Source organism: Pteropus alecto, unplaced genomic scaffold (genome assembly GCF_000325575.1).
Source record: "Pteropus alecto unplaced genomic scaffold, ASM32557v1 scaffold398, whole genome shotgun sequence".
Taxonomy (NCBI): Eukaryota; Metazoa; Chordata; class Mammalia; order Chiroptera; family Pteropodidae; genus Pteropus; species Pteropus alecto.
The window spans coordinates 4911947-4934292 of NW_006442497.1; the positions used below are offsets into that span (position 1 = coordinate 4911947).

At 37.1% G+C, this 22346-nt stretch overlaps 1 protein-coding gene across 2 annotated transcripts in view; it reads right to left on the reverse strand.

Annotated features, from left to right (window-relative positions):
• The window catches only part of STX8 (syntaxin 8), a 226396-nt gene that overhangs the window by 70880 nt on the left and 133170 nt on the right, over positions 1–22346 (reverse strand). For both annotated transcript variants that reach the window (XM_015597349.2, XM_006922384.3), the window contains one exon: positions 18040–18141. In XM_015597349.2, coding sequence (XP_015452835.1) covers positions 18040–18141 — 102 coding nt within the window. The remainder of the gene's footprint in view (positions 1–18039; positions 18142–22346) is intronic.

The following is a 22346-nucleotide window of genomic DNA, read 5'->3' on the forward strand; positions in this document are numbered from 1 at the left end:
TTGGAGATTTCTGCAGTTCATCATCCTGCAAATATGTTCGACTGAGGATATACAAGAAATCTATTTAAAAATTTCTTGAGTTCTTTTTTACTAAATAAACTATGGTTTTACTTAACAATTTTTTGTTTGTTATTTAGAAGCTTATCCCTCAAGACAATGGAACCTACAAAACTAAAGACCTCAATATCAAAGAGAGTTATTTCATCAAAATGATTCCTGCACAAATTTAAAAAGGCAAATAATTCTAAAAAAATTTATAATAAAAACCAGCAATCTATACCTCCCCCTTCCAGTTACTCCATCATTAATCTCCACATTTTAAAATAATGCGCTCCGAATTACCATAATCTCTAAATTCCATCAGTTTTGGAAGTTATATAGTCATTTCCTCTTTTACTATAGAAAGATTTAGATTTAGTTCTCTTACGTTCCACCTCTCCCTCTTCCATCTTCCTATAGTTAAATCAGACATTTTGGTTATATTAACAAGTAATGTCTATGTTCTTATAACTATGTACATATTCACTCTTAAGAAACACATTATGTTTCCTTTTTTTGTATTACTTTTTGTTTTCCTGGAGTTAATAACTGATTTTCTTTTCAGTTGCTCAGCTTCCCTCCTACTAAATCTCACACTCTCTAGCAGCCTCTCTGCAATTTTTCATGCAAGGAAACATCAATCTAGTTTCTCCCCCGACTTCTAGCTCTATTCTGGAATGGTGGTTCTCTTTGTTGCACAGTAGATAGCCTGGGTCTTCCCACTGCTATTTTCCAGGGAGTTCTCTTTCTTTCTCTCCCTCATTTCTGGTATCGCAGATCTCCTTCCTAGATATCTTTCTCATTTAGGGAAAGCACTTTCTTATTTAGGGAAAGTACATCTGCCAGGAGCTTCTTGCAATAATCCACTGCTGAGATACTGGATACCATTCCGATTTCAGATACTTTGAATGTGATCTCCCCTCACTACCCCAGCTCCTTTGGGAAGCTTATAGGAACTTATCTTTATCTAGGTGTTTTAAAATTTCATTATGCTGCATCTTGACGTGGGTCTTCTGTTCATTTCTTAAGCTGGGTATCTCGTGAACTCTTTTAATACAGTCACTCCCCTCCCTCAACTCTAGGGAAATTTCTTGTATTATCACCCTTGAAAATGTCCTGCTCCTGTTTTCTCACTGTGACATTCCTATTATTTGGATCTTGGACTGATCCTCTAATTTTGATATCCCCCCCTTGTCTTTTGGTTCTAATTTCTGAAAGATTTCTTCAACTTTACCTTCTACTCCTTAAAACTGCAGAAGGTGGTCAATGGGCCTTTCTGTTCGTCACTTTTAAAAGACAACTTTCCATAGTTCTTTCTTTCACAAAAAAATAGAAAGCAAAGAACTGAAGGGTGTAAGCCAGCTGAACTATAAGACATTAAGTCTAACTATTGTTCATTTGCTCATACCTATGATTATTTAGTATACAGGCAGTAGGTCCATTTGCCAAGTAGGAGAAAGGGCATCGTTCCTTTCAGTAGCTCAATGTGACAACAAGGCTTTCTTCTGTTAATGACAATCTATATATTTTGGGGTTTTCTGAAATTGATATTGACTAGCATGACTTTAAGAATGGCTCTAATTCAATAGTCCTTTAGAATACATATAAACCTTTTCCCGTCCTTTAGATTACATGAAAAACTTAATAATTCTGAAAGGAACATCAAAGGCTCAGAAGACATCTCAGATGGTTTTCAGTGAAATATACATAGAATATATCAATGGTCCCCATGGAAAGAACCTATGCGCCTCCCAGCAGCTCATCTGCCCTTCTCTACTTTGCCATGCTGGAGCTTGGAGTCTGAAAACTACTTTTCCCTGGGTCCCTTACCAGCTAGTTTCCTGTTATGTTCTGTCAATATAAAGTACTAGTAGGAGTTCAGAAATCGAGACGAGAAATGAAGCTGTTTCTCTCTTTCTTCATCTACTGCTAGCAGTGTCTCCGCAAGTATTTTCATTCCCTTGGTGATCTCAGCTGCAGCCATGGAAGCCTCTCTTTCGCAGGCCCAGAACCAGCGAGGCAGGCCTCCTCTGGCCTGGTGGCATCTCTTCGTGGTCTCAGCACCACCCCAGGAGCCCCGTCCTAGGCAGTTCTAGCATTGGCTGAGCAGCAATCCCAGGAGCACAGCAGTGAGTACGCTCCTGGGCTCAGGAACACCATGTCGGCACTTTCCTCCTCCCAGGTCTAAGGGTAGTAGCTGCTTCACACAGTTACTAATTTCGAGATTACTTTGTTCTCCCCTTTTATTCTCAGTCATTGCAACAGTATTGTAACAAGTTCTCTGTATTGTCTCCTTTTGGAAGAACATCTTGTATGGTTACTCTTTTTCCTGATTGACCCCTGAACTAATAAAGCCTCCCTGAGGATTAAAAAAAAAAAAAAATTGCAAAACCTCTAGAAGTCCTCAATACCAGAAAGAGCTAATAAGTAAGTGTACAGTGCCTCCTCTATGGCTACGATAGCAAAAGTATAATCCAACTTTAATTGTTTTATCTTAAAGTCATACAGCTCTAGAAGATGGCAAATTTGCCTCTCTGTGAAGTCCTAAAGTAAAGAGGATATTTACCAGTTTCCAAACTAAGCAGCTAAATGCATGACAGATCCTTCTCCATAAAGGCTGACTGATGTAAAAAAATGGCTGGCATATTGCTAAAATGACCAACAACCAAAATACCTTTCAATGAGGAAATGAAACTGAGTTAGGAGAAGGCTGCTTTGGTCTTCAATTTTGCAAAATGCAGCCATGCTACATTACTCAAGTGCAATGCACCATTTTCAGCACACTTTAAAATAAGTAATGGAAATGGCAAGAAAGCAGACACAAAAGATATTTTTAAAAAGAAATTTGCAAATTATATCATAAAAGTATTATTCAATAACATTTAAAAAATGCACTTCTTGAACAACTCTTCCTATATTCTGTTATATTCTATAACACACTTCTAGATGACTCCATGCTCTGCGACACATCAAGGGGAAAAGGAACTGGCTGGGACAAACAAAACAAACCAGAGGATAGCAAGGTTTGATAGATGCTGGCTGAGAGGGTGGGATGAGGCTCAGGAGACAAGCCTTTAAAAGGTATATTCTTACCCTTAGAGATGATGAATAGAGAAGAGCAGTGGAGAGAGGAAGACTTGAATTAAGAGACAACAAGAAAGAAGAAAAAAAAAAAGACTCGAAAGAGAGAAGAAAGAAAAGAGGCAGAGGGACAGCACAGGAGTACAGGGAGAGTCCAGAACCCCAGAGTCAGAGATTTAACTTCAAGGTGAGTGTATTAAGGTTCCCAGGGACTGGCTGATGTCAGAGTGCAGAGCCCATCAAAGAGAGCCCCTTTGGGGCTGCTAGTGCTACAGGGCTGTTTGCTCAGAGAACCTACTTAGGATTATTTACAACATCCTCTCACTGGAGCAAAGGAGTGTGAGCCCGACTTTCAGCATTAACATGGAGAAAAAGAGATATTACTGTCTGTAGGAGTTACTACCCTCAAAATAAACACATCAGCCCTGGGAGGAAAGGTTGCATAGAGAGCCTCAAATCTCGAAACAGAAATTCTCCAAAGGGCTCCTTATTACCTTTCGTCACCTACAAACTGAACAGTTTTCCAGGCATTCAGCAATGCCAGAGACATTTGATTGGGCTTATTTGAAATGAGTGGTGTAGACAAAAATAGTTTGTATTATCACCTTAGACGGAAAAACAGATAATAATACTGGGTTCATTTTGAGGGTGACTATTGGTATAATATGTATGACTTTGATTTCTCTTGTTCCAAAGAACCCATATATGCCTTTATTTAAGCTAAATCTTCTGATTTGCCAAAGACAAGTTATATTATGTTCATGTTGGTAAGAGTTAGAAAAAGCAGTCATAGGACACAAACAGAAGCTCCTTCCAGTGGGTGCTCCCTTCCCCCACCCTTTACACATAAAATTAGGTCAAAATCATAGTCTTCACTCTGCAAAGCAGTTAGAAATATGTTTGTTTAGTACTTATAAGCTATAAGGGCTTTTTTCCCTGAAAATTTGCCAAAGGTCTAGAGTTTATTTATGCAATGGGAAATAAAGGTACCTCTTTTTCCTTTTTGCAGGCAGGGAGGAATATTTAAACTTAATCACATTATGACTATTATATTGATTGGAGCTATCACATGCCACTACAAATATAAGACACAACTTAAGAAATAACTTATGTAAGGAGACAACCCACTGGAAGCAGGTCCAGATCACATATTTTAAAAAAAGAAAGAGAAACAGAGTTAAATTAAAACAACAACAACAACAAACAGACAAAACAGATGTAAATTTGAATCACAAAGAAAAGATTTTTTTTTTTGATAGGACTGGAAGTTTAACCTTTCTAAGCACTTGCGTATAAAACAAATTCAATGTCACAGGAAAATGTGCCTGTTGCTTAACTAAAGTGAAAAGTCATGTCCTCTAACTCTGAGATTTCATTATCTGTAAACAAATGGAAGTCAGAGTAGCAAAATGGACTAAGTAAAGGCATCTCTTATTATTAATAGCAAGGATATAACAAACACAGTAAAAAGAGTAATGCGACTGAAATTATATAAAAAGTATAATCTCAGAGGACTGATAATAGGCTTAGAGAAGTCTCTGCAAATCAAACATTCCAGGCAGAAAACTTTCCCTCTAGGTTTCAAAAATAAATTCCAATATTTTAGATGTATGAATATATCAGTGATCAGTTAACTGCACCCTACTAATAAAATAGGAATGGTAAGAATAAGATATAGCAACAGGAATGCTTAATTCACTTATATTTATTTTTGAGAGATCCTCTGGTTTTAAAGCCATTTTTGTTCCTATTTCTGTTTTGTTTAGGCAAATCTATATTGATTATTAACATTCTGTTACCATATCACATGAAAAATGGTTGTATTGAGCAGTGTGGCACCTTGTTTTAAAAATGCCAAGGAATTTTAGAAATTATATTGTTCTAACTTTGCGTAATTTCATGGAATGGGGAGCACCAAGTATTTATTCAGTTTTTAATTAGAAAAAAATGTTATCATGGTAAAATACGCATAACATGAAATTTACCTCTTTATTTTTAAGTGTACAGTTCAGTGGCATTAAGTATAGTCACATTGTTGTGCTACTGTCATGGCCATATTTACTCATTTTTAAAAGTGACTATGTGCAGTGTTCTTTCCATTTCTCTGTGTGTTTACAGGTAAGAGGTTATACTAGACAAATGCCAAACAATGAAGAAAAAATTCTTAGATCCGTTTCTGCAATTTTTTTTTTTTAAAAAATAAGGCTTTTCAGAAATCCAAGAGTCATTCTGAAAGGAATTGCTGCTCTAATGGTCAAAAAAGGGAGAAGGGCTCTTATATGCACAAGTCAAGTGTGGAAGGACATACAAAGTCTGTTCAGGGCGTGTGCTCTCCCGAGGCCACTGAGATGCACACCCAACTGCAGTCAGCTCCAAGCAGTGATACATGCGACACAAGGAGAGACCTGAGGGTGCTGCCACGGGAGGAGGCCTGCATCATGGACCACTGATACCCAGGCCAACACAAAGATCATTCTGCTGCTAATCTGGAGAAATCGATCTCCGTGTTCACACTCACGGGCAGAGAAAACTTAATAGTGATGTAAAATGAGCCCCAAATTAATTATTCTGAGGAATTTAACACTGGTTCAGTGACTGAAAATTGTCATTATGGCCTTGCTCTGAAATAGGAATGGTGAGCCAAAAAATAAATACCGAGTCACCAGTGAGGTTCTGTTGGAGCCAATTAATGGACCCTTAGAGCTATAAAAATTTTCATTAATGCAACAACGTCTAGAGTCAAGTTCTTTAAAGGTTAATATTGGGATTCATGATATTACATCTCCAAGAGGTTTGGTAAAGGAGAATTATCTGTTTTCTGAATACTACAAGTTCCCTTAAACTACCCAAGCTCTCCTACTTCATTCAGTCATGTGCAGTTCCAAGTAGTCATTTGTATCATTAGGACCAATAAGTCACAAGGGCAGATCCTCTGGACTGTAAGCACTGCTTTGTAATTGAGCTGCTTTTCACACAGACACTGCTACGAAGCATGCTGCATGGCGAACAGCAGTAGGAGTAGGGATTGACTCATGGACAGAACAACAAAACTGGTTGACAGAGAGGCTTTGTACAGAGTTAGAAATTACACAGCCAGGTATTAATTATTTTAATTTCTAAAAATGTTACAACTCCTTTAATTTTGCCTGTTTCTATTCAACTCCATTTATCAATGGTTATTGTTTCTCGTACGCAGTGTTGTGTATCACAGCTAATAGTAAAAACGATCTCATTTTCTTAGTGTATACATATAACTAGCTGCAGCTGGGGTAGGGGGTGGGGGTCTCAAACTGAATGGCACACATGAGAAATTCAGAAAGGTAATCTGACATTAAAATTTTTGTTTTGATAATACAAAAAGAAGATAATCCACTTGTAAATAATTGTGACTTTAATAACCCTAAAACCAGCTACATGTCCACTTAATTCATTTTATAGTTTCCATTTTTAAGGAGGGAAAGGCATGAAAGTCTCTACCAAAACTTAAATTTCGGGAAATTTTCTCAAAAAAGTAAAAAATGCCTACCAGCTCACTTTAATATATGTAACTAAAAATAGCCCCAGAGCTACAATGCCAGCTTTAGAGAAAAACATAAGGAATCCTTATCTACCAACTATTTTTGAACACAGAACTCGGGAGTTATTGTCAATAATCCCATCACTCTATTTTTCTATCCAAATGTTTCATTAAAACATTTCCTTATCTATCTTTCTTGTTTTGTTTTGATGAGAAAAATTATATTTGTTCAAAAAAAATTTCAACCAACACAGCAGTACATAGCACTTAAGGTAAAAGTCTCTATTTAGGTAAGACTGACCTCAGCAAGTATCTCACATGGTGCTGGCCACCCTTGTGAAAGGAGAAGATTGACAAAGGTCTGGCCTAGACCCCTAGCTCAGCTCTGATTTATTGGTACGCGCATGCATGCGAGCGTGTAGGGTGGAGGGGAGTGTCTAATTTTCTTCGAAGGGGTTCGGAAAGAGGATGAGAGAGTTGGATGGAATCTCAAAGACTGTCTAGTCTAAGGCACTGATTTTACATGTAAAAAGACATCAAGCAACTTCCTTCCCAGGCTTACTTAGCTTGGGTAATTTTAGTCACAACTAGAATTCAATTCTTCATTTCATTTTAATTTACAAATATGAAATAAAATCAATATATGAATGAGAAGCATTTGAGTGTAATGGTGAACCCCTGAAGGATCGGGTTGGCAAAATATCTTTAGTGGTGACAGGGCACTCACTCTTCCTTAATAAGTAGTAGACAAATAACAGAAGTAAAGTATACTCTGAGTATGCAAAACATATTCTGCCCCAGGCCAAATGATAGTCCTTCTAAATGCAGCAGTACTTGCTGGTCCCATAGGGTCAGTGAAAGCCGATGAATTCATTGGTGAACAAACATTACCAGAAAACACGCACAAACACATACATCAGTGGTAGTAACATCAACCAAGGTCCATACAGTGTAATTATTACTCCATAACAATAGAAGCTGCTCTTAGAAATAACACCTTATCTTTCCAAACCACACCAAGCCAAAACAATAATCAAAAAACGATTCTACTTTGTGATCATTTCTGACCCCTTGAAGATAGGAAAAGTCACTGCCTCGTTACAGATTATAGAAGCGTGGAAGGCTCTGAGGTGGTCATGGTGATAGCTCTGAGGCTGTCAACCCCAATCAATCACCTTCCATTAAATAAAGGTTTTCCAATTTTGTGCTTCTCTCCAAAGCTTCATTTTGCCTGGATTAAGCTGAAGCATCAACATTTGAACTTACTGCTCCTATTTCTGCTCCTCAAATAAATGCTGTTAGCAGAAAAATGGGCTACTGTAGTTCCACAGTAGGAACTCAAAATCAAAGCAGACAATAGTGATGTGGTCACATATAAAAGACATCTGACCACAAACATTTCACACCTGTGTTATGCAAATTTCATAAGCAACCTCAGGGCCCAGGAGGGAGGGAGCATTTAAGGGTGTCAAGAGAAGGAGAGGTGTGCGGGTTGCATGTTTTAACTTCTGCAGTGGATATCGAGAAATTCCAATATATTCATCAGAGTGGCCCAGTATTCTCTTGAATTTCAGAAGCAGGTCTCCTAAGAGTTTTAGCTATATGATTCTACTACTTAGTAGCTATTGTGTTCATGATGGAAAAAAGTTATTTTTCTAAAATATAGCAGCTATATCTGGGAGAGGGAACAGTTTAAAATCAATTGAAAAAGGCATGTTTAAAAAAATAAGAGCACCTTAAGGAGAGGGACTCACTTATCTTTGTAATTCTGATAGCTGGGTAGATATATGCTACATTCAGATCCCAAATCCTTAAGATGCGGTCACAGTTTATATAAATATAATCAAAGTTAGAATCATACACATTTTTCTGTACCAATATACAGACGATTTCATGATTTTTAATGGCTATGTAAACATGACAAAACCCAGAAATAGAATGGTAAGAACAGAAAGTGATGAAGAGGGAAGAGAAATATTTCAGAGCTGTTCTCAAACAGCGTAGGGGCTGACTAGATAGATGTGAAAGAGAAGTCCCAAAGTAATATGTTGCAACATGTGTTATTTGGCCCACGCAGAATTTTTTTAAATGTTAATTTATTGTCAACACTAAAATATTGGAAGATTTCACTTAAAGATCCAGATTTCAGGCTTCTCTTCAAAAAATAAACAAACAGATGATCTGGCAATTCTAGGCGTGCATTCCCACTGGCAGAAATCTGCTGTTTATTCTCTAGCTTGCCACTGGAGATAATCACAGTGACCCATTTCATTCATGAATGTTTCCTGTCTGGTCTCTGAAAGCATTTGAAGGGATGAAGGAAGGTTTGAGCCTGAAAAAATAGGAAGCATGGAGGAGGAAGCCTATTTTGGGATAAAGATAATGAGTCTACAAAGAACATGTACAGATTGAGAGGGTGCTAGGGGACAGTCAAGAGAAAGTGACTGTCAGCAGATAAAGATATAGACCTTGAGCTTAAGGGGAAGTTCAGTTCTGAGATGCAGAACTATTAGTTGTCCATGAAGCCAGTTAATGAAGTAGCTTAAAGAAAAAGAGTCAAGAAAAAAAGAGCAGAGGACTCAGTCCTAAGTATTGTCCTCAATAGAAGAGGGAAGAAAAGATAAGGCAAGAGACAAAGGAAAAGAAAATTAGCACCCAAGGCTCTCCAAGACCTGGTCCCAGCCTACCTGTCTAGCAGGCATCTTTGATCCTAGTAGGCAATCCTAGTTGTTGTTTGAGAAACCAAGTAGTGTTGCCTGCCTTAGTGTCTCCTTCGAGCCTGTCTGTATTTCTTGTTGCCTGGAATACTATTTTTTCCCACCTGTCTGTTATTTCCACGGTGCCCTGTGCACATCTAGCAGAGCTTTTCTTGTGCTGCCCTGAGTTTGCTGCCCTCCTGCTAGGCTGAGTGCCCCGTGAGGTGAGACACCAGGTCTTCTCTGACTTTTGATCCTCACCGCTTGGCATACAGTGGCATTCAACAAATAACAGAACAAAGGAAGGGAAGGAGTAAGCAATTGGAGTGGTAGGATAAATCTCAGGGTAATGCTATGTCATAGAAATCAAGGAATAAGAGCCATTTCTGACAGACAGAACTATCTCAAATACCAGAAGCTATTTAAAGAGAGAAAAAGTGAAGAGAGGCACTGCATTTTAGCAAGAACCTGTCACTAATAAGTCTGCGTTGGAGATGGTTTCTGATACATTATTGGAAAGTAATTTGATAATATATATCAAAAGACTTAACACTACTCACACCCTGGGTCTAAATAAATCTGCTTGGGAAATATGTATGTAATGGACAACATGTTTTGTTTTGTTTTTTTTTCCCCTGGCTGTTCAGATCTAACCCCCATTTCCATTTTGAGTGAGCTCCCATCACGTGAAGTCCTGGCAGGAGGCAATGCATTACTAAAAAAACAGGGTCAGATTCTCCCTCTGCCCACCCACAGCAGCTAGGCTTGGCCAATTTGGCACTCCTCCTTGGACCAGGAGAGGCCGAGCTGGTCAGAGGCAGTGGCCTCACTCAGCTCCTCTGGCTTCAGCATCCCGATCTCCCTCTTCCTGCCCAGGGATGGCTGCTCTGAACCCTGGCCCTCCGGCTTCCTGTCACTTCTCTGGAACTCAAACAACCTTCCAATCTTGGCCCTGCCATTATAAGAAACCCAGAGTCAGTCTCTGATTCTGGCCCTGGAAGCATCCTAACTCAAACCCTGCCTGATAGAAAAAAACCCTAAATATGGAAAAAAGATATATGCACATAACATAGCATTAATTATATAAAAAACTGTGGAAATAATCTAAAAGCCCCAAAAGGGAGTACTTAAGTAAATGATAGTATAGCCACTTGGTAGAATGGTACTAATAGTACTAAAAGGAAAATAGGTTTATACTAAAATGTTAAAAAAAAAAAAAAAAATAGAAGGGCTTAAAAATACAGTATTATCGTATTCTTATAAAAATACTATTTGTAGGAAAAGAAATGACTGGGAGTACCAAAATCTTGAGTAAATTTTAATTAATTTGTAAGTAACAAAAAAAAAATCGCACAGGCTTATTATAAAAAATTCTAAAGACATATAAAGAAAATATTGATAATATCCCATTATCCAACTCCAAGCCTAGCCTCTTCACAGCACTTCAAAGTGACCACTGTTAACTACATCTGCTCTTCTGTACTTGTCGTCCGTCATGCTCTAATGAACACAGTACTTACTGGATTCTTGTGTCGCCCCTTCTTTCTCTCCATCCTTTTTTATTTTGCTCCTCGCCTCACTTAAATGGGATCATAGCATACCCTCCCTGATTATTTTGGTTTTGCGCTTTCCCAGAAGAAGCCTCTCCTCATTTCTTCAGACTTCTGCTCCAGTGTTATGTCCTCTTGGAACCTCTGACCTCCCTAGGCTGTCTAAGATCCTTTTCCTCCTATGCTATCTACAATCATTAGTGATTTATGCCATGTGTCCTCAGCCCCCATGCTCTAAGTTCCCTAAGGGCAGGAACTGTGCCCTAAGTACCTTTCAGCTCTAATATCTGGCACCAGATGATACCCAGTAACTATGCTGGCATGGAAGAAGAAAAGAATGAATGAATGGGCAACACAAGCAGCACTAAGCTTGAAGATGAGAAGGCTTTGAAGGCAGACATGCCTTCGAGCAGAGGACTGGGCATTTCTCCATAGAGACTGAATGAAAGATGACATGATGATATAGAGACAGACACATGTATGTAAAGAAAAAGGGAGCTATAGAATTTAACTAGATTATTTTAACAAAGGAGGGTAAGAGAAAGAAGTAAGGAAACAATAGCCAAGAAGAATATGCTAGATGAATAGTAAGATAAATAAAAGACCCTGTATGGTTATTCTTTTGCTCCAGATTGTTTGTGTTTGTAGTAGGGTTTTAAAAACAATTCATTTAGAGAGTAAACTGTCTTTAAGGTCAGTTAAATAAACCAGACAACTTAGAACTCAGTTTCGTACCCATATTGTATGAGGTTCGAAAGAGCTAATATAAGAGAAAGTGTGTTCACTGCTATATCAAGGTAAGGCAGCACCATCACCATCCACATATGCACTATAGGTGGCATTCATTAATTTCATGACGGGTAATAGGCTTCAGCTACAATTCTAAATTTTAATTAATTTTTAAAAAACCAACTCCATTTCTAATCAATGAGGATACTAACTTCCTAGCTCCAGAATATCCCTGCATACCTTACTCAAGGCATCACCGTTTTCCTTAAAAGCCCTTCTATGCTGTCTTCAAATAGAGCTAAGAGCCTCTGAGTCTTATGTATTGAGACGGTGTTCAGCAACCAATTTAAACCCACATTTAACATAGCTGGCCTTTATTGAGGACCCTCTAGCACCAGTCATTATGCCACCCAACTTGTTCTCATTAATTTGCAGAATAACCATGGAAACTAGCAATTGTTACCCTCATTTTACAGAGAAGGCAGCTGAAACAGAGAGGGCAAATGGCTCAACCCAGGTTGTAAGTGGGCAGAGCCAAAATTGTGACCCAGGTCTGTTTGGCTCCACGCCCTTGCCGTCCTGTGCTACCCTTAACCCCCGAACTGCTCCACCTCCCAAGGACGATCATATTCCAAGGAGCTGAAGGCAAATCCAATGGTTTTACAGGTTGAGAAACTGTTAATTCAATGATAGTTGGGCTGATCTTGAACCATATCACTGAAACCTTGCTGAAATCACAATAAATGTGCTTAGCCAACATTATGTAATAGTCAATATGTTGAGAAGCAACACTGTCCCTCAACCTGAGTCATTCAGAATTCTTAGTCTGGTCTTTCACAATTGGCTCCGTCCGTCAGACTCAGACGAGGTTCTATTTTGAATTCTAATGAGAACTAGGCACACTGAATATTTAAACTGCAATTGCAAAGATCCTGCTTTTATGTAGATGTCCTTAATACAAGTAACAGATCTGAAAATACATATAGGTACCAATGGAAAATATCAGTCTAATTTGCATTTAGAAGCTGGAAAAGACAATATTGTTTTCTACTTGATGCTATTGTTGAGATGGGGATGGGCAAAGAAAAGAGAGGAAAAACCATGCATAGATCTCAGTAAAAATTTTAAAGCCTGGGCTCCCGAGTGAAAGGTTCACAAAGAGGTGCTTGAATCCTTTGTTAACAACTGAACAAACAAATTCATCACCAGGCCGTTCTGTGTGGCCCCCTTGCAATTCAGTCTGTACTTATAACTAGAAATTTCCTCACTGTGAAAGCATCTATGACTGATACATCAGATTAGCAAGGAAGATATGCTGAGGATAGGGAAACAAAAGACCATTTCACGGTTCGCAACCTATTTTTGCACTCCCTTAAGTAAAATGATGATGTGCCGGCTGCTATCCTCAGCTCACTCAAGTGCTCTTAGTTAAACAGTAATAGAGTTTCATGTGAACAGTGACCGAGTTACACTTGACTGAGTTGCTTAATTCTCCTTCACCCCCCAAAATAGTTAAAACATAGCTGGCTTGCTGTTCATGTATGTATAGGTATGTTTACATATAAAATGATCAATTTAGCCTTGCAGTTGGGAAGATCAGGTGATTAACTCTTTGTTCTGTCTTGAGGATCTTGGACTAAGCTCCTGCTCCCCAAATGCCTTTCTTATTAAGATAGTAATTTAACTTCCATGGCATTTGGCAATTCTCTTGTAAATGCTAGCATTTATGGAAAGAGAATACGGTTTATTTTTTTCTGATCTGTATCTGGTTGATTCTCTTCGGTATCAAATATGTCCCTTGAGTTTTGAATTTCAATTATTTTTCTTTTAATTTCTAGAAGTTCTATGTGGTCCCTTTTCAAATTTTCTATGTTACTCTTCTAGTTTCCTATTCCCTAAAGATACTTTCAAGCTTCTCATTTCTTTAAATATAATAAGCATAATAAGATGTGATTTTATAATCCACATCTGATAATTCTAATGCTGCAAGTCTGTACAGATTAGTTTCTGTGGTCTGTTGCTGGTCCTGGCTAATGTTGTGCTATTTTCACGTATCCTAGGTTATCTTTGACTGTGTGTTGCACATTGCCCTGAAAAATTTATTTTGGGTTGATTCTAGAGACCTAGGGTAAACACACCTTTCTCCAAAGAGGCATTTCATTGTTTTTGCCAGGCACCTGGAGCTATAACAGGTGAGTCTGCTTCAAACCAAATTCAGGATACCTAGGGTGCAAATCCATATGAGGGCCTTTCTGTGACCACAACTTATCAGGAACTGTAGTGTTTCCTTTCTTTTTCTTTTATTCTGTTTAGTACCAAGGCTGCTTTCTCCACAATTCTCAAAGGCAAGTTTACTTCTGGCTCACTTTTATCTTAAGGGTATAGCTCTTTGGGGCTCCGGTTTAATCATCATCATCATCATCATCATCATCATCATCATCATTGGAGGTAGGGTCCCCTGTTACACAGCCCAGCTGAAGTGAGCTCAGAGCCTTAATGTTAGCCCTACTTGCCCATCCCTCTCAGGCTGTGGAAGTCTCTAGCTCTTTTCTGCAAAAAGGCTCTATCAGATAAAAAAAGAAACTACCAGAAAGTACCTAAGAGTTTACATGCTGGAAACAAAACAAAAGGTCAAGTTAATATGGTGAGTCTCCCCTCCCAAAATAATAAAACACCATTTGATACAGCGCATCTACTTCTGGATATATGCAGAGAAAATCAGGGACTTGAATCAGTATTTGTACACTCACGTTCATAGTGGCATTGTTACACTAGTCAAAAAATGGAAACAACCCAAGAGTCCACTGACAGAGAAATGGACAAACCAAATACACACACACACACACACACACACACACGTATACATATATATACGTGTACACACACACACACACACACACATATATACACACACACATACAATGCATGCTGAATGGAGTAAGTCAGATAGAGAAAGACAAATGCCTGGTATGACGTGGAGGAATATTAAAGACATTATGCTAAATTAAATAAGCCAGACACAAGAGGATGAACACTGTGCAATTCTACTTATATGAGGTTCCTAGAGTGGTCGGATTCCTAGAGACAGAAAGCAGAATGAATGGTAATTGACAAGGGCTGGGAGACGGGGAATGAAGAGATAGTGTTAATTGGGGACAGAGTTTCAGTTTGGGATGAAAAAGAAGTTCTGGAGATGGATTGTGGTGATGGTGACACAACAATATAAATGTGCTTAGTGCCACTGAACCGAGCTCTTAAAAATAGTTACGTTGCCTGATGGACCTAGAAGGTATCATGCTGAATGGAGTAAGTCAGATAGAGAAAGACAAATGCCATTTGATTTCATGTAAATGTGGAATCTAAAGAACAAAACAAATAAACAAAAATTACCAGAAACAAACTCATAGATACAGAAAACATTTTGAGGGTCACCAGATGGGAGAGGGTTTGGGGGGCATTGGTGAAAACAGGAAAAGGGATTAAGAAGTACAGGTGGGTAGTTACAAAATAGTCATGGAGACACAAAGTATAGCATAACGAATATAGTCAATAATATTGTAATAAATATGTAAGGGGGCAGAGGGGTACTAGATTTATTGTGGTGATATATATAACTGTGAGTTATATAGATCTCTAATTACTATGCTGTACTCTTGAAACTAATATAATATTGTATCCCAACTATAAGTGAAAAATAAAAAATTTTATTAAAAAAATAGTTACAATGGTAAATTTTATGGTATGTATATTTTACCACAATAAAACAATTATTTAAATAAAAGGTCTAATTTTGCCAAGGGCTGCTAGACCTACTCAGTAAATTCCACAATATGCTTTGTGTTCAAAGGCTTAATATTGATCAATGAGTCTTAGAAGTTAATTGCTGAGTGTCATAAATACAAGTCTGACCTCCCTAGAGCTTTGAAGGCCACACGCTGAACCTTTATCAGTGTGAAAACTAGCACTGCTTGTCAACAAACACATATATAATTACAAATTTCCCTTTAAAAACACAAATATAACACATTTTCCTTTAAAGGTATCAGACATCAGAAATGGTATAAGGATAGTTATTTGGGTGTTGATCTACAATACTGATGGAACTGCTAAATAAATATTAGGAAAAAATTTAAGAAATAAGAGAAAAAAATCTCTCTAAAGTAGTTCCATTGAAAGAATAAAGAAATTTCTTCTTTCAGTACCTAAACAGTCTTATACTCCAGCACTTCTCCCTTCTGAGTCACTATATACAGTTCTGATATGAATAATAGATATTAAATATTATACCTACTATATAATATATAACATATAACTAAACAGAAATGAAACATGAGATAAATTATCAGTTAACATATTTTAAGATACCAAGTTTTAAAAATATTCATTTCAGTAATTCTAGAGGTCTCTAAATTTCTTCTATTTAAAAAAAAAATGAAACAGAGTTCAGCTCAGAAGTTTTTATGGAAATTTCTAGGTTTAAGTACTAATGCTAGGTAATAACTATAAAATAAAAAACTGGCAACTGTAGGAGTAACATTCTTCATTATGACTTCATGAATGACATATGCTAAGGGCCACTACATTGCAAATATTAAAACTTACCAACACGTCTATGCATGTGTTCATTCCAAATGAATAGCAACATGATTGCTTAGCACATAAAAAAGACCTCAGGAAAGTTGTCACTGAATTGGGAAGGCTCTTCTAAGTGCTATATATATCTATATATCTACATGTTATCTATATCAATATAATCTATATCTATAACTATATCTTTATAGTTATAGTTTATTCATTTATTCCTTACAATAACCCTCTCATTCCCATTTCAAAGATGAGAAAACGGAGGTTAAGGAGAGTTTGGGCTTTGCCAAGGTCACAGAGCTGGTGAATGGTGAAGCTGGGATGCGAGTCCAGGCTCTAGAGCCCACTAACCACTATGCTGTAAGGCATCTCCACGTAAATATGGAAATTCAGGGAAGATGGCCAGCTTTAGACATTTTACACATTCTCTACAATTTAATTTTGATAACCAGGTTATCCACTTTTTTCACAGCTGAGGAAACTAAGGCTCAGCAAGATTAAGTTTATACAGAAATCAAAGATAATAAGCAAAGGAGGTGGGAGTGAACCCACATTGCTCTGTCTCCAAAGTTTCAGGATTTGGTGCAAAGAACAAAGACCCTGTGGACAGAAGTTATGCGAGAAGGTTGATAAGGCAAAATCAAGGAGGCTTTGCTTCTGGCAAGAAGAAGGAAGCACACGCCTGCAAGAACAGATAGCACAGACTGGGTTGGTATCCAATGGATGAAAACTGGGGTTGGGAGGTGGAGCAGAACAGGTGATAAAAGGGAAGCAGGTAGGCCCCTCAGCGTTCCACTTCCTCTGAGGTTCTGGAGTCCCTATCTGCCTGCTTCTCTCTTACCCTGTTGTTCTAGAAATCTGTTTAACCAGAAAACAGGCAAGGAAGGTGATGCTCCTCAAGCTATATGTCTCAGGTGACCCTTGCACAGAGGTCTTTGTTCTAAAACTAGGTACGTCAGAGGGAATCCATTATATTTTTCATATTTAAAGGGCTACAAGTTAGGCAAAGCATGTGCTCAAATTGCTAGGTTTTTTTTTTTTTTTTTAACTGTTATCATATTTCGTTTTACAACAAAAGTATTAGCTTTAGAAACTTGGTGCACCTTTGTGTGATGAACCACTACATAACAACCAGTGTGACTACTACTACTATCCCCACCATTTATCATCGCTTACCCTGGGCAAGGCACTGTGCACAGGCAATATATAATTTACACAGAAATCTGCATGAGAATTTCTGCAGAATATTAAGTACCTGCAGAATAGCCAGCCTAGCCCTCCTCAATCAGAACCTCTAGTGGAGGACCTGGGAATCGATATCTTAAGACTCACTTCAAGGGATTCTTACCTTGGCACGTGAATCCTCATTTAATGTATGAGGTATTAAGGAGTAAAGTGACTACCAAAGGTAACATCATTCAATAGAGGATTTGAACTCATTTAGACTTCAGAACCTGGGCTCTTAACTGCTCTGGAGTTCAAACTTCAACAATTAAGCTTGTGATTAAAAGGAGGCACAGCTATAATCAAGATTTTCTTTAAAACCCAGGAGATGCACTACCACCTACCTGCATAGTGTCATACAGTTTCCCAAACTATTATTCTCTACAAGCCCACAGAAACATTTCATTAATGCATTATACTTCCCTTGAACTCATAACAATCCATTTCATTTTAACGAGATTTAGTTATCTTTTAGCAATTTCAATACTTCATCAAATGGGACTGCCTGTTTTAGGAGAGCAACCAACCCCTGCAGTAATTAGACAAACGTGGGAAACTCAGAGCAGTGCAAACCACAAGCGATGAGAGAGGCAGAACCCTAACTATAGCTCTCTCTTACCACAAGATGTTGACTTTCTGTCCACCATATTCACACGCCTGGTTTCAGTGCGAAGTTTCTCATCTGTGTTCTCCACCAGGTTGGCAATGTCATCAATTATCTCTAGAAAGGAAAACAAAGATGCATGGTTAAAATCTCCAAATACCCTGGTTCACATCAAAGTATCAGAACTGTGGTGGTCCTTCCCAGTAATAATTCTCCCAAGTGCAGTGAGTAAAGTGGTAAAGAACTCATGTATGTTCTTTGAAAACTGTCACTCTGATTCAAAAAAAGGGGGGAAACGGTAGTTGTAAAGAAAAAACTGGTTTAACACAATTCCAGACACAGAGGAGAAATGTCAAAAGTTCAAGGGAAAGAAAGCATGACCCAACAAATTTATGGCCAGCCAAGCTGTCATTCAAGTATAAAGGTGACAGACAGACACTATAGAAGACTTTAGGGACTACCAGAGTCCTTTTTAAGAAAACTACTTGACGTTGAAATCAAGCCAACCAAGAGGTGAAAAAAAATAACGAAGTCTAGAATGGAGAAGCCAGAGACCATGGTATAAGAGATGATGGTGAGAAATGATCCATATAAATACTGAGCAGACAATAAACAAACACATGGATTAGGTTACAGAAAGGTAGATAAATGTTATAAACAGTGAAGTTGTAATTACAACTGAAAACCAAGAAGCAGTTGGGCGACGACGAGGAGGAAGGTGAAATGCAATTGAAGGTGATCATTTTTTCATCACTCACAGCAGAGCCATATTAAACTTAAAAAGTAAAATATATAAACATAGCTTTATAAAATCACCAAAGCACCAGTTTTATGTAATTTTTTGTGTTAATCTTAGATTTATCTTTTAGTAATTACTATTGCCTGTAAAGAATCCTTTATGTGAAGTTTATCTTTTTTTACACTAACCTTCTAAAAGTGAAATTAAGCACTCAACATTTAAAATAGTATGTATAGTATGGTCCTAATTGTGTAAAATTTATCTCCATCCTTTTATATGTATAAACCTATAAGGATATTTCTGGATGATGTTAACCTAATGTTAATAATGATTATTTCTAGGTGGTGGGATGCTGGGTGATCCTCCTTGTTGTATTCTCTGTATTGTTGGAATTTCTTATAATGAGTACATATTATTTTTTCAACTTTGATTCTCTTTTCCTCCATCCTTTTTTCTCCTTTTTTAGTGATTGCGTTAGAGATACATTGTCTAATACACATCACCATTTTTCTTAAGAATTAAATAAAACAAACAAGGAAGTCAATTGGAATGACACTTGACTCGGGCTGAGCTTTGAAGGCCATGTGGGTGAAGAAGCAGGAAAAGGGCAATCCATACAAAAAGAATGCCCTATGAAAGGCAAAGAAGAGCTAGGTGCTCTCTCTAACTTCCTGCAGCACTTCCTACAACCTCCTTTTACTTATGGACCTTTATACTTTTGTATTATAATTACTTGTATGCATGTCTCTTACAGAAAGGGTATGACAGAAACTAACTTCTATTAATCTCTGTACCTCTCACCCGTAAGAGACTTCCTGGTATACAGCAAAAGAAAATAAATACTAAAAGGTAAAGGTAATGAATGAATGGAGTCTAAAAGATAAAAGCACTGAATAATTTCGAAGCACTTTGCTGCTTCTTAGAAAGCCGAGTTCGCCAAATATTATTTATATAATACCTGTCTAGAAAATCTTTCACTGTTATTTAACAATTCATTCATAACTCTATTCCTTTGTATTCAACGACACACTCTCTCCCAGTTTTACTTCCACCTATCTATAAGCTCTATCTAGGTTCTGCTCTTCCTCTGAAATGTTGGCGATCCTAAGAGTTCTGTATATTTTTACTCTATAATACTACCATGGTGGTTTTATATACCTTTTAGTTCATCAATATTTAAATTAAAAACCTGAAAATTTTCTGCTAGACATAACTTTCCAAAATTCTTGACCCATATAGCCAACTGCCTACCGCTTATCTTTCTACCTTGAAATTCCTACAAATACCTGACTCTCAAGGTCTCTAAAACTAAACTCTTTCACTTCCCTCAAATAACAGCACCACCATTCATTTGCTTGCCCAAGATCAAAATCTTAAGAGTCACCTGACTGAGCTTCTTCTTTCCCCTTCTCCTTCAATGGACATTCCCTTTTTGATTCTCTCTCCCAAGTATCTCTCAGTCCTACCATTTCTCTTAAATTCTGTTACTAATAGCTCACAAAAATTTTCTAGTATTTCTAAGACAATGTCCTAACTTACCTTCTTGTTTCTACTCCTGAATCCTTTCGATCCATTTTCCATACTATAGCCAGTGAACGTGGTTTTTTTCATACTTAAATTAATTAAAATTGAAATATCCAAATGTGGCTAGTGATTATTATACTGAGCGACAAAGCTCTAAGCACTTTCTTTTAAAAAAAAAAAACGAAAGAAAATCAAAACACACAACCACTACTACTACCACTACCACCATCGAGAGTTATAGCTTAAAAAAAAATACAGGCGTCTGATCTCGGAAGCTAAGCGGGGTCGGGCCTGGTTAGTACTTGGATGGTAGACCACTTAGGAAAACCAGGTGCTGTAGGCGTAAAAAATAAAAAATAAATAAAAAATAAGGGATCGTAAGCTGACAAGGTCCTTGCAATCCTTGAGGTGAACCAAGGGTTGCCTCGCCTAAAAAAAACAAACAAACAGGGAACAAGACTAAATACTAAAAATGTATGATTCGCTCAAAAGAAAGCAGAAAGGAGGTACAGAGAGACAAAAGACAGGACAGAAAGAACATAAATACCTAGATGGCAGACTTAAAACCCAACTATATTAGTAGTCAATTAAATATAAAAAATAAAAAGACAAACTGCTCAATTAAAAGACAAAGAATGTCAGACAAGATTTAAAAAAAAGACAACTATATGAGTTCACGAGAAACTCACTTTAAATATAAATTATGGAAATTGTTTGCATGAAAAAGCTGGCACAGTTTTATTAATATCAGACCAGACAGATTTCAAGTCAAGGAATACGATCACAGATAAAAAGGAACTTTTCATTATGATGAAAGAACACGTGGGACAAAAAATGGAAAATTCCCCAATATTTGGATATTAAGGAAACTACCCCTAAATAACCCATGGGCCAAAAAATAAATCACAAGAGAAAATAGAAAAAGTTTCAAACTGAATGATGACAATCCGAAATGAAAATTTGTGGAATATAACTACATAGTGCTAAGAAGGAAGTTTATTGCTTTAAATACATATACTAGTAAAGAAGAAAGATGTAAAAATCAATGATCAGACTAAAGGAGATAATCATATGATCATTTCAATAAATACGTAAAAAGGATTTGAAAAAATTCAGTGTTCATTCATGATACAAGTTCTCAATAAAATAGGAATGAAAGGGAGCTTCTTCGACTTGATAGAGGACAGCTATGAAAAACTTAAGAGCTAAAGTCATACTCAATAATAAACACTAAACTCTTTTTCTCCAAGATCCAGAACAAGGCAACGATATCTGCTCTGACGACTTCTGTTGAACATTTTATTAGAAGTCTCACAGTATTTAATAAGAAAAAAAAGGCAAGAAGATTTAAAATAAATATGCTGTAAATATGCATATTTGTAAATATGTATATTTGACATTATTATGTACGTGCAATACTCTATGGAATCTTTTTTAAAACTACTAGAGTGAGTGAATTTAACAAATCTGCAGGTACAAAGTCAATTATAAAGAACAATGTATTTCCATGCACTAGAGACAAGTAACTGAAAAATGAAAGTAAAAAACAATATTTAAAATAGCATCAAAAGTAACATCAAATACTTAGAAATAAATCTAGCAAAAGATGTGCAAGATTTCTATACTGAAAACTATAGAGCATTGTGGGAGAAATTAAAGAAGACCTAAATAAATAGAGAGCTGTACCACGTTCATGGATTGAAAGACACAATATTTTAAAGTTATCTGTTCATTCTCCTCAACTGATCTAGAGATTCAGTGCAATCCCAATCAAAATCCTAGCAGGCTTTTAAAATGAAGTTGGCAAGCAAAGTCTATAGTGTGCATGAAATGCAAATGATTTAGAACTGCCAAAATAATCTTGACAAAGAAAAAATAAAGATTTATTACAAATATATAATAACCAAAATACTGTGGTATTGGAATAAGGATAGACAAATCAATCAATAGAACAAAACAGAATCCAGAGATAGACCCTGTGTCTGTGCGTGTGTGTATAATGTGTGCATGCGCATACATGTTCAAATAATTCTCAACAAAATTGTCAATAACAAAATCA